Source organism: Pleurodeles waltl, chromosome 3_1, assembly GCF_031143425.1.
Source record: "Pleurodeles waltl isolate 20211129_DDA chromosome 3_1, aPleWal1.hap1.20221129, whole genome shotgun sequence".
In the NCBI taxonomy this organism is placed as follows: domain Eukaryota; kingdom Metazoa; phylum Chordata; class Amphibia; order Caudata; family Salamandridae; genus Pleurodeles; species Pleurodeles waltl.
The window spans coordinates 1,162,771,756-1,162,785,400 of NC_090440.1; the positions used below are offsets into that span (position 1 = coordinate 1,162,771,756).

The 13,645-nt window shown below is 45.1% G+C and overlaps 1 protein-coding gene across 1 annotated transcript in view; it reads left to right on the forward strand.

Annotated features, from left to right (window-relative positions):
• Window positions 1-13,645, forward strand: part of LOC138285031 (otoancorin-like) — a 489,250-nt gene that overhangs the window by 406,108 nt on the left and 69,497 nt on the right. The window contains exon 23 of the mRNA XM_069224460.1: window positions 2,998-3,137. Within this exon, the coding sequence (XP_069080561.1) occupies window positions 2,998-3,137 (140 nt within the window). The remainder of the gene's footprint in view (window positions 1-2,997; window positions 3,138-13,645) is intronic.

The window sequence follows — 13,645 nt, forward strand, 5'->3', positions numbered from 1 at the left end:
CTATTTTCTGCTGCATAGTTTTCTTGGTGTGTCATTTTCATGGAGGATGCATAGCTAGACTAGTCTGAGTCTCGCTCAGATCGCTATCTCTCTGGGGCCTTTAAATGCCTCCTCCCAGTCCTCAGCATTGATTACCTCTATACCTTTTTCCCAGTCATCCCTAAATTTTACTAGGGGATTGGGAGAATTATTATTTTCCTATATGTCAGTCAGCGAGACAGCCTCCTTAAGGACTGCCTCCATGAGAATGATGTCTTGCAGTGGAGAGATATCTGCAAGGATTATTCCTGTCAATATGTAGGATCTCAGGATTTGCCTCACTTGTCAAAATCTGTGAACATCCATTTCAGTCATCTGATATGCGCTTTCAAGAGAGCTCAAGGGAATCAGTGATCCTTCGTTCTACACATACCCTAGTTTACTGATGCCTATTTGGTCCCATCAATGGAAGACCCTTAGCTTCCCTACCTCTGCAAGCTTGTCACTATCCCATAAGGGTGTTTTATTTGTCCTTTTGCAACTGTAGGTGTTTTGTTCTTTCCATGCAGCTTGGAGTTACTACCAACATGTGTGTGGGTAGGCCTCCAAGCAATCTGGGGTACTCTCTGCTGTCCGTTGCCCTTCAGTCTACTTTCAGGGACAGCTTACTCTGCGGTCCAAAGATCCAATTGTTATTCACTACAAGCTGCTGTGATGCCCAGAAGCATTTTTTAACATACAGAAGGGTTGCTTGGAATTATTGTTGAGTTGGGATTGCCTAAATGTCTGGCAATAACGTGTTCCAATGCAGGCAACCTAGAAGATGGAAAGATCGGAACTTGGAGGTAGAACACAGTGGCTTAGTAGTAACTACTAGGTTGTGGTGGGTGGATATCAAGTATTGAGTGGATGTGCATCCATTGAGGGTGTGAGAGAGGTAGTAAAGGTAGCAAAGATTCTTTACTGATTTGAAAAAGAAGATTTAGAAACTTGTTGACTGATCTCTGTCGGCAGCAATTAAGCTAGGTAGCAAATCTGCTGAGGTGGTAGTAAGCTTAGGTAAATCATACAGATTTCCAGTGGCAACGTTTTTGATGTTGTCTAGTGGAGCTAATTAATACTGAGGAAAATCAAATAAAACATTACTACACCAGCCTAGAATGATGAATACTCGAGTTGATTAACATTTTGTTTGTGTTGAATACTGTAGTATATGTAATTTATTTCACCCTTGTGGAGGAATTGGAAATGTGCAGCTGTGGCTGTTTTTGTGATAAGGACTCCATTTCATGGATGGACGGAAAATATCCCCAACATTTCTCGCTGCCATGAATTTTGGAAATTCAGGCCAAAAATGGATGTGTTAGGAAGAGAGATGGGTGCTGCTGAGGCGTTTCAGTTTTCATCTGGAAAGTCAAAGACTTAGCTTTCGGAGGATTTTTCAGCATGAGTTCACCAGGAGTCACTAGGTCACAATGTCGTCCACTAATCAAAGTCTTCTTCTTTGATTCATTAGCCTTGTCTTCAAGTCAGTACATTGCACAGTACTGACGTGTCTCCCCCACCTCTGCTCCCTCAACGTCCCACAGCAAGCACATCTCCATAAACCGTATCAATCTTTCCTTCTACAAGCTACCATTGGCCCCAGGTTAGTTCAGAAACATCAAAACTACCAGTACCTTCCTAGTGAAACCTGTTTTGAAAGTTTCCTGTCTTCATTAAAATTTTCCTCAAGGCCTATCAGTCACTAGAGGCCCTACATGACTGTCTCACCCTGGACATTACACCTCCCCATTTCCTAATCACGGACCTCAAATAACTATAATTCAGAATAGAATGTATGTAAAGGTATTACATGTAATGTATTGTCACTGTATTTATCATTTGCCCACCCCCATGGAGTATTATCAGAATATCAAGTCTTAAACATAGTAAATACTGCATTCACAATATTGACTACACAATGTTTTGAAGTTAACTTCACAATATTGTGGTAGTCGATATTCTAGATGCAGTATTTTTCGGGGATTATATCGTTGTCACTATTCTGTGATACAACCATCACAGTCAATTTCACAACCAATTGATATAGTCTTTCCCTGTCTGTGAACTAATATGTTTCAATCAAGAAATCTTAATTCCTTAGTCAATTCAGCAGAAACCAAACATGCAGAGATTGACTCCCCACTATCCTTCAATAGAAACATCAAGTCCAGTTGCATTGTCTGTCATCCAGACATATATAAGTGACAAAGTCGCGGGCACTCTGCTCTGGAATGTCATCAACCATGCACTGAAATCCCAACAAAGTTACCTGCATTTCAGACTGAATATGAAAAGTTCCCTCTTCCAGACAATCTTTGAGGATTTAGTGGCTTGTAAGGACCCTCCTTTTTGCCCTCTTGTGAAGAAGTCCTCTATCACTTGATCACTCCGCATCCTGTCCAGCTTAACCTTTTCCCTATAGAAGGGTCTGCTTTGTGCACTTCTCCCACAGTGCATGGGATACTCTCATTAAATTACACAGTCTGATATAAGTTATCTGTGGAATGTCTAATAGGTGTCACCCAAAAATAAAAACACATTTAATAATCCCTGGCATTGTGTCCTTAGTCCTCACAACGCAACATACCTGAGCACTTTTATTTAATTCAGTGATTTATTTCTGTTCGGAACTAGCTATACGTGGAACTTTGTGTAATATATGGTTAGACACCATTGTATGTAGCCATAGTTCACTTGATTGGTGCATGATCTTCAAAACTGAGAGGTCTTAGACCACTGAGTGTCTTCTGAACAATACAAAGGTGACAACATACCCCACCAAGGAGCATAGCACAGATTGTAGTAGTGGTTGTCAAGGAATATCTTTTGCTTAGACAGTGTTGTTTCGAATAAATGGTGCATGCAATAATGATACAATGATAAGCATGGTTTGTGATACATGTCTTGCAGAGGACTATTTACCTCATATGACAAGCCTACAGTATAACCTTTTCTTCTCATCATTGTTTTCAGTGGAGCTGCAATGTATATTGGGAAACTGATGTGCCCAGATAATGTTTTGCTGACAGCGCTGAAGAGCAAAGCGGTGGAGGTCTTCGGTGCCCCCAGTACCTGGACCAGGGAGATATGTCAGGAGGTGGGAACAGTAGCAGGTAATGGTCAATAACATACCTGTTCCATACTCTGCATCAACGTTTAATTGCTTTCTTATTACAGGAATGCAGTCTGACTACTAGTAGCATGTGAAAACAGAAAAACCTTTGCAAAAATAGACTCCAAATAATATTGTCCTGTACCCATTATCAAGCACTTGCTCCCAGATATGTGGCTAGGATAGCATATAAAGTAAACATCTTTGCAGGGAGGTAATATGTGCGATTTTCCAAAAGGTGGTTTTGCAGTATGTTTCCACATGAACTGCATGATACTGACCTCAGTGACTAACACACTCGGCTGAGGATAGATGGTGCTGGGAGAGATTTTATCTAAGAATAAGCTCATTCTTTCAGGCACCCACTAGCAATATCGGCTCTGATTGCCATTAACTGATTCACCAAAATGCCAGAGTAAAAGTGACATCCTGCACCTTTTTTCCCAGAGGACATCCCAGATCTGATCCCTTGTTTTACTGTTAGCCTCTCAACAGCCTACCGTTTGCTGCTTAAATGCAATGATAAGAACCAGGAGCTCAGGTTACCCTCTGTTTCCGCCACAGTACACATGACTTTTGAGTCCAGGGTGAGGAGGCAACTTGTCAGAGGTACCAAATGGCATGCCAGGGCAAGCATCTACTATTCTTAGTAAGAGTCAATTTACACCCATTCTGTTTGTGATAGAACTAGATTATGAAGACTGCACAACAGCTAACAAACTTTATTTTTTTAGACTATCAACAGAAAGTGAAGATTGCTGAAACGGGAAAGAGCTTTTAGCAACCAGAGTCCTTGGTTAAAACCTGACAATTTTGACAGCGCCCTTTACACATTTTCCCCGACCCCATCAGAGTCAGGTCTTAGCTGCAGGGTCAGTGCTTTGAACACATGTAGCTCACAGACAGATGTGTTTCCCCTCGCTTCGACTCTTTGAAGTCTGTGCGTTACGACGCTTGTCACTATGGAACTACATGAAAAGGTGGCTTACCAGAGAAATCAGCATGGGTCAGTGAGTGTGTGGCATGTCTAGTGAGCATGTGCCTGTTTTGGGGATCCAGGGAGTTGTTAAATACATCTGACACATTCTTTACTTTTTAGAAATTAAATTGGGATCGACAAAGGTGGCCTAAACTAAGGACACTTGCAATTTCATCTGTTTACAAATAATGTACTTAGCTCTTTAATGAGTTGAGCTTAGATCATCTCAAAACTGTCCTATTTTGTATCAACGAGGGTAGACCACTGTGGAGTTGTTCAGCAGTGTGAAGTAGAAGTTCTCCACTTTCACTGTGCTTTCCACACCTTTCCATAGCACACACTCCACTATCTCAGGAATGGACTCTAAGAAGCCCCTATTAAGGTGCCCCGTGACAAAAACGTAGGCATGCCAAATGCCTAATCATTTAGTCAGTAGTAATGATCTTTTACTAGACCCTACTAATACACTAACTGGAAGCTCCTGCCTTTCAGCGAGATGGGGGTTTATATTTGTGGGCCAAAACGAGAATTTTCCAAAGTCACTGTGCGTATAGAAAAACAGGGTGCCAAACTTCATGTCTATATGCAGATCAAAGATACTAATTCTCACTTCTACTGTTTCTCGTGAGGTTGTCTCATGAGCTCCTTCTTTCTAAAACTCGGCAAAGGGAAGATAGCAAGCAGTATCATCATTCACACATAATACTCTTGATCAAACTCGAGTAGAGTTTTGCCCTCTGGACAGCATGGAGTTTGCAATTTGTGTCCAGGCAGATGATATATATATATAACTGCAGTTAAATTGATAGATTAATGCATCCCTGACATTGTTAAACACTGACATTGTTATTTTTAAGTACGACTTTTTGAAATTTCGAACTATTTCCCACTATATTCCTTTGCCTCATCTACACCCTGTAATAATCCAAGAAAGCACGCCTTCCTGTTTTTTTTCCTTTGTAGACCATTGTGCTCAATCCATTCTGCCTTCTCATCTTCTTTTCCACCAAAACGACTTACTTGTAGCATCTTCCAGGATTTCTCTCTCAGCACCAGGCTTTTTAACATCTACTCCTTTGCCAGATCCAATACACGGTTTTGGATTCTCCATTATGTCATAAACGTACAATATACAGATTTCCTTCCCTGGCACTAAAGATTCCAATGGCATTTTCAAAAGCTTCTTTGCCAGTCTCTCCACTGTGGCCATTTGAATGAAGGCAAACGTACTAAAACTGAATGGCAACAAGACGGGGGTGATCTGTGGTACCTCTTCCACTCTGTGGTCTCCACTTCGTGGCCCCCGAACTGGGATGTGAATCCACCTATTTTGAAGCAGCAGAAAGCGTTGCTGCTGTATTTCATACATTGTGTCTCACATTGTGAAGATTAACACCTTGGCATACTCGTGCTTTGTTTATTTGCAAATCGGCTACAACATGGTTGTACTTTTGCCTTTGGCATGTTGTAAAGCTGTGATCCAGGCTGTGATTTTGCCTTATAGAGGCTATGGCAATTATGTATAGCATGGATTTCCACAAAATCTTCTACCACAGATTCAACATACTTAAAATCATGCGACCAGGCTTCTTGTAAGATTGTCACCATGGTGCCCCATCTACCACCACTTTAAACGTCTTGACTGGCTCCCAGGTTTAAAAGATCAATTTTAAATCGTTCTGCATCTGCCAGTGGGCGTTCCAAAACGTTGGCCCTACAGTAATTTGCACTAAAGTTATTCTCTAGGCTCCGAGTTGCACTTTGTGCTGGCAGAGGTTTTCTGTGCTAATATCCGCTGCATCAGCTGGAACTCTCTTCCTTTCCATTTGCGTGCTAGAACTCATTGTATCAGTTTCTAAAGAGGGCTAAAAATCTGGCGTTCCAGCTGATTTGTCTTTTGCTCTGTTCCATGTTCCTCCACATTTCCAGGCCTGCCTGGCATCAAGTTAACCAGTTCTGGGGGACAGTCATGCTGTTAAGTACCCTCATGTGGTGACTGCTAGACGATTTCATGTTGGCCTGTTGCAGGGTGGAGTCTGACCACGTCACATAGACTTTTGTTAAGTTTGAAGGGTAACAGAGGGCCCGGCCCTCGGCAAGGTGCTACACTGTTGCGGCTGTATGTTGTCTCCAGTAAAGGAATCAGTTCTTCTAAGAAATCTTTCTTCAGCTATATTATTCTCACTTCCCATGTGAACACTACAGATTTTAGCGCCGGTCTGTGGAGTTAATTCCCACGTTGCTTTGGGTACACAACTCGTCTCTGCGTTATTTTGTTTATAAAGGTACTGTAAAACACCTTGGCAGGTCTTGTCCTGCTCAGCTGTCATATAATCAAAGATTCTACTTTCTTAGGATTTTCATTTGACACAGTTAAAACATCATTACTTGGTGTTTGCTGCAGTCAGCACAGGGCAGCCAACTACATAACCGTCCTTGCGCTCTCTATTGTCACGGAGAATGGTGATTTTCCAAATAACGTGCATAGAGAATCTTGATTTCATTAAAGACAATGGAGGCTAACAATATGCATTTACTTTTTATTGCTGTATAAACATGCAGCCCTTTTATAGAACAGTAATACATCATAAAGCATTAAAATGTTCAAAACATATAAACATGGAGTGTGCATAGCCATCCTCTTCTTTTAGGCTATGACAAAACTAGATACAATCTCCATCATATTCTGGTAAATTTTATAAAGATTTATCTGGAAATACAAAAACTCCAAATTAATCTGTATACATTTAATCACAATCCAATAACATTTGATATCTTTCTAACAAAAAACTTTTTTAACTTATATACGCGGTCTTTAACACTTATGAACTTCACCATAAAAAATACCTCTTTTTATTTTTTAATATTTTTGTGCCCTCCATCTTCACCATATTAGGTAACAAGGGTGGAATAATGTTAACCTTTGTTGTCTTTAATGAAATCAAGATTCTCTCTGCACGGTAATGGGAGATTAGCCATTTCATTACAAGACCAGAGACTACCATTCTGCTCATTTAAAGCCACTGAGTTCCACACAACTGATATTCTCCACAGGTCTTAGGTAGAACTTAGAAAAAGTATTTGGCTTTGACCAGTCTGCTGCTCTCAAAAGCTCATGTAGTGAATCACCCGTCCAGTATACCTTGCTAGCCTCTGGAAAGATGGGCACCAGAACTTGAAAGATCCACACACTCATCTGGCTAGTGTAGCTGTAGATATAGCTTTGTATGTTTTAGCATTCAACAAAATCAATTTATACTCTCCAGGCACTCTAAACTCCAACATTTTTATCTCATAATTTTTCATACAGTGAAAGATGGATAAAAAATGGAATCAGACTTTGTTTTTGTTCTCTTCAAAATGTCAGAGTACCCCCTCTGGTGAATAAAACTTATTCAAGATTTCCAACGCTTTAACATCAGATAACTTTCTGAATTAAATCAAATAAAGTAAATTAGCTAACTTCATGGAAATCCATTTCAAAATTTTAAAGAAATGTACTTGTGATCTGGCCAAGAAGTAAATAATTTGAAAATTAAACTGACTTCCCAAAGAGATTCATAAAGAGGCCTAGGAGGTCTCTTTAATCTTACACCTTTCATCACTCTTCCTATTAGAGGGTCGCTCCCAATTGCATAAATATTGATTAAAGCATGACCAGCAGAAATAATGGATCTATAGCAATCAATGGTCCTATAAGTAAGTCCTGAATTATACAAAGATGCTAAGTAATTGGCTATCTAGGGTACAGGAACTTCCACAGGTTCAAAACCCTTTTTCATGCACCAACTACACCATTTCTTCCAAACACCCCTGTATCTCTTCCTAGTTCCCAGAGCCCATGGTTCATCCAATAGTCATTTATTTTCTCCTGAAAAGCCTGAATATGTGTCTGAACCCCTGAAATCTTCCAAACATTTCCCCTTTTAGGACCAAAGGATGCTCTCTTCTCTCTGAATCATCAGAAGATCCAAACACACTGGGACCAAACGGGGTGTAGCCACTGCAAGCTCCATCACCCCTGGGAACCAAAATTGTGACTCTTGATAACGCATCCCACCTTTGATAATTTAACCTACCTGGGGACTCGTTTTAGGCCAATGAACATTTTGACCCTGATTCGAGACTGCTTAGGACGAGATATCTATTCAGCATTTCAATCAAAAGATCAATAACCTAATCAATATTTACAATAACAAATCAATCAAACTAATTAATAACATTTATAAGAATCAAAACACACCATGACTTTTCAGCCATGAATAGCCACACAAGTCTAGTAAAATGTAAGGTATTTATTCCCTATTTGTTACACTGTACTAGCAAATTTATTAGTCTCAATACCAGTAAACACACCAACAACACTACAATATGGCATCTTGAATAAGACTTTATCAAAGCAAAGATCATGAACATTAGAACAAAGCACGACGTCAACATGAATCAACTTTAGCAGAGTAACATCAGTACATAATTCAACAAAGCAAGAATTCAGTCATTTGTCTATTTGCACCCAATATTAGTGAATTCCTTAACTAACCTCTAATTAGCATCAGCATGTTGGGCTTCATGCAAAACAATTTAGCAACATGAATTTGGAAAACATCTAACTATGGCCTCTATCAAAAGAGCAGTTAGTACCTAGAAAGAAAAAGCAAACAGACAATTACAATTTGATTATCAGATAGTTACCCGTCCTCATGGGGCGGCATACAGCGCCAGTCTTCGTCCTCAGGACAGCAGTCGATTCGCCATCAGCCAGGATAGAACAGCTAAGTCTCAGCAGAATAGGGCAAAAGCTTTTCCCTCATAAGGAGGAGAAGTGCGCATCAAGGAAAGATAAGGTGAGGATGGTTTAAAGTATCAAACAGCTAAAGACAAAGTTTCTTCGGAGTATCAAGAGTAAGGGCAAGTAACGGCATCAAAGTGGCGGGGAGGATGGCTAAGAATGGCAGGGTAAAGGCGCATAATGACTAAATAATAGCAAGAATGGCAGAGTGAATGACGTAGAATGGCTGATTTCTCCTTGTGTCACGGTGTTATATTAACCTTGTCGAACAAGTCTCTAAATTCCAATTGGGCAATATTTGGTGCATCGTTATCTCTGTCCAATGATCCATCACACACCTCACTAGAATTTTCATCTAAAACAGTTCTCACGTAGTTTATTGGCTCCTGTGATTCATGTCTTCAACAGGTAGAATGTCAGGTAAGAAAAGTTACACTTGTCGCTCCAGTCAGTAGTTCCATTGTCTTCTTCCAGTACAGGCGACCTTGCACCTGTTGCGAATTACACTGTTGCATTTAGCAAGAATGTCTCTTTCAGCAAGTTAGGTCTCATGAGAAAGAATTTACTACGGTTACACACACATCTCTAGCTCCTGGAAAAGTACGGTTTGACGTCCGTCAGGAAGACAGCACATTGCACGTTAGGAAAAAACACATTTAATATGAGACAAGGCAGCTAGGCCCAGACCCTTGCTAACTAAGGCCTAGTGATTAATTTAGCAAACCCTTAATACATGACTCTAAATTAAGACACATTAGTACAAAACCATACATGAGTACATTATTAATTCATTATTAGTCAGCTTCATTAATCATCGTATACATTGGTGACCACTCCCCGTGGGCACATTCCAAGCGCGTACATTACATTAACACATTTTCTATGCGGTTTTAGTAGCTATTATTATGCAAGCCTTGCGCGTTAATATTAATTAAAAGTTACACTCCCACACTCTCCCTAAGGGTCCCCGAGGTATCTGGTATTCCAATCTGTAGGCCTCGAATAATTTCTGCTCTCAACACTATCTTGTAACTCCAAAAATAATACCAAATTTGTTTCACCAGATCTGCCAGAGTCTTTGACCTCGAGCCACCCAAGCAGTTTGTCCATGACACTGCTGTGAAATTGTCTAGATAAATCAGCGTAACACTATTTGTCAATGGATCCTTGAAGATCATTAAAGCATTCAGCCTTGCTAACATTTCTCAGCAATCTGTATGGAGTTACTGTTCCTTCCTGGACCTTCATCCACCTGCTTCCATACTGTTCCAACGTGCTTCCCAACCTAGGTTGCTAGCATCCCATTCCAAGACCAAGCCGGCAACATTTCCAAAACATGGCCATGCCATTCCAAGACTCTAAGGGGGTCATTCTAACCCTGGCGGTCGGTGTTAAAGCGGCGGCCAACCCGCCAACAGGCAGGCAGTAAAATGGAATTCTGACCCTGGCGGAAACCGCCAACACAGACCGCCACTTTAACACTCCGACCACCACGGTGGGACAAACAAACAGCGCGGCAGTCACCGCCAACAGACAGGCGGAAGACAATGTACCGCCCACCCTATCACAACTCACCAATCCGCCACCTTTTCCGGGGCGGGATCCCCGCCGATAAAAACACGGCAGAAACAGACTACGAACGGGAAAACGCTCACCTCTACACACTCCACGAGGAATCTGGACAGTATGGAACCCGAACTACACATCCTACCAGCAATTGTCTACCTGCTACTCTACCAGGAGCACGAACGCCGGCGCAGAAGACATCGGTGAGTACTGCACCTACGACACAGGGGAGGGGGGAGGAGAAAAGATTACGGGCACACACATACGCGACACCCCCCCCTCACAACTACCTACACATCAAAGCAGAGCAACAACTCAGAGTGAAACCCCCCAAACCCCCTGGAAGAATGCAAAGACAAAATAATATGATCATGAAATTCAAATATATTGTAAGGCCAAGTAAAAACTAAATTCTAACATCCTATAACTATATACACATATGCAAATTGTCCTTTCAAAATTGGCTTTCAGTCATTGTACGTGGGCCAATGGTCCTCAACACATGGGCAAAGCCCACACAGGAGACCCGAATCCATTGGAGAGAACACTGCAGGGGCATCAGATAGCAAAACTACAGGCACCTCAGGGGGAAGGGAAGGGGGGACACCTCAGCCACATGAGTCCACGACGCCAGATCCACGAGGGGCCTCCATGGCCACTGTGCCATCCTGGGGAATGCAAAGCCACAGTCTCTCAAGTCTCTACAGTGGGTGGCTTGCCCACTGTGCCATCCTGGGGAGTGCAAAGATACAGTCTCTCAAGTCTCTACAGTGGGTGGCTTGCCCACTGTGCCATCCTGGGGAGTGCAAAGCCACAGTCTCACAAGTCTCTACAGTGGGTGGGTTGCCCACTGTGCCATCCTGGGGAGTGCAAAGCCACAGTCTCTCAAGTCTCTACAGTGGGTGGGTTGCCCACTGTGCCATCCTGGGGAGTGCAAAGCCACAGTCTCACAAGTCTCTACAGTGGGTGGGTTGCCCACTGTGCCATCCTGGGGAGTGCAAAGCCACAGTCTCTCAAGTCTCTACAGTGGGTGGGTTGCCCACTGTGCCATCCTGGGGAGTGCAAAGCCACAGTCTCTCAAGTCTCTACAGTGGGTGGCTTGCCCACTGTGCCATCCTGGGGAGTGCAGCGCCATAGTCTCTCAAGTGGATGACAGACTCCACTGGTACTGGAGGAGTCTTGGTGCCCAGAGTGTATCGTGCAGCCCTGCCCGACACTGATCCGGGCCTGCCCCTTCTGCCAATGGGCCAGCGGTGCTTGAGATGAAGGGCCCAGCAGAGCGGTGCTTGAGATGAAGGGCCCAGCGGAGCGGTGCTTGAGAGGAAGGGCCCAGCGGAGCGGTGCAGAGACGGCGGTGCCCAGCGGAGCGGTGCTTGAGAGGAAGGGCCCAGCGGAGCGGTGCAGAGACGGCGGTGCCCAGCGGAGTGGTGCTTGAGATGAAGGGCCCAGCGGAGAGGTGCTTGAGATGAAGGGCCCAGCTGAGCGGTGCTTGAGAGGAAGGGCCCAGCGGAGCGTTGCAGAGACGGCGGTGCCCAGCGGAGCGGTGCTTGAGATGAAGGGCACAGCAGAGCGGTGCTTGAGATGAAGGGCCCAGCGGAGCGGTGCTTGAGAGGAACGGCCCAGCGGAGCGGTGCACAGACGGCGGTGCCCAGCGGAGCGGTGCTTGAGATGAAGGGCCCAGCGGAGCAGGGCAGAGAGGAAGGGCCCAGCGGAGCGGTGCTTGAGATGAAGGGCACAGCGGAGCGGTGCTTGAGATGAAGGGCCCAGCGGAGCGGCGTTTGAGAGGAAGGGCCCAGCGGAGCGGTGCAGAGACGGCGGTGCCCAGCGGAGCGGTGCAGAGATGGCGGTGCCCAGCGGAGCGGTGCAGAGACGGCGGTGCCCAGCGGAGCGGTGCTTGAGATGAAGGGCCCAGCGGAGCGGTGCTTGAGAGGAAGGGCCCAGCGGAGCGGTGCTTGAGTTGAAGGGCCCAGCGGAGCGGTGCAGAGAGGAAGGGCCCAGCAGAGCGGTGCAGAGACGGCGGTGCCCAGCGGAGCGGTGCTTGAGATGAAGGGCCCAGCAGAGCAGTGCTTGAGATGAAGGGCCCAGCGGAGCAGTGCTTGAGAGGAAGGGCCCAGCAGAGCGGTGCTTGAGATGAAGGGCCCAGCGGAGCGGTGCTTGAGATGAAGGGCCCTGTTCAGCGGTGCTTGTCTTGAAGGGCCCTGTTCAGCGGTTCCTGTCTTGAAGGGCCCTGTTCAGCAGTTCCTGTCTTGAAGGGCCCTGTTCAGCTGTGCTTGTCTTGAAGGGCCCTGTTCAGGGGTTCCTGTCTTGAAGGGCCCTGTTCAGCGGTGCTTGTCTTGAAGGTCCCTGTTCAGCGGTGCTTGTCTTGAAGGGCCCTGTTCAGCGGTGCTTGTCTTGAAGGGCCCTGTTCAGTGGTTCCTGTCTTGAAGGGCCCTGTTCAGCGGTGCTTGTCTTGAAGGGCCCTGTTCAGCGGTTCCTGTCTTGAAGGGCCCTGATCAGCGGTGCTTGTCTTGAAGGGCCCTGTTCAGCGGTGCTTGTCTTGAAGGGCCCTGTTCAGCGGTTCTTGTCTTGAAGGGCCCTGTTCAGCGGTGCATGTCTTGAAGGGCCCTGTTCAGCGGTTGCCGAGACGGCGGTGCCCTATTCAGCGGTGCTTGACATGTGTCTCCAGGGCATCAGATCCGGTCAATATATGGTGTTCACTCGCCATCCGACTTCTCGCTTGCGGGGCCCTCCTGTGCTGGTGTCCCGTGCCCGTGGGTGTCCTCCTTCACACCCGGAATGGGGCTGGTTGGGCCCTCCTGGGCGGCTCGCCTGCTGCCGGACTTGTTGGCCGTGCTGCCCTTGCCATCCTTCCGTGAATCTCTGTGGCCCTTGCCTCCCTTTGTAGATGTGCCAGGTGGCACCCCACTTCCTGACGGTGCCAGGGTAGTGCCTGTGGAGGCTGCCGTCTCTGTCCTCTCGTGCCGGGCCTTGCCTTTTTTGGATTTTTTCCCAGGGGGTGGGCTGGCTGTCCCTTTACTGCTGGCCGATGTAGCTGCCCTTGAAGGTGGTGGACTCCAATATCCCTGGACTATGGTCCTTGTAGGTCCAGGGGTTGTGGTGGCTGAGGTGCTGATTGGACTCTTACGAGATGGAGGGGGTGGGTCAGGTGATGGAAAGAGGTTAATTTTGGAGAGGA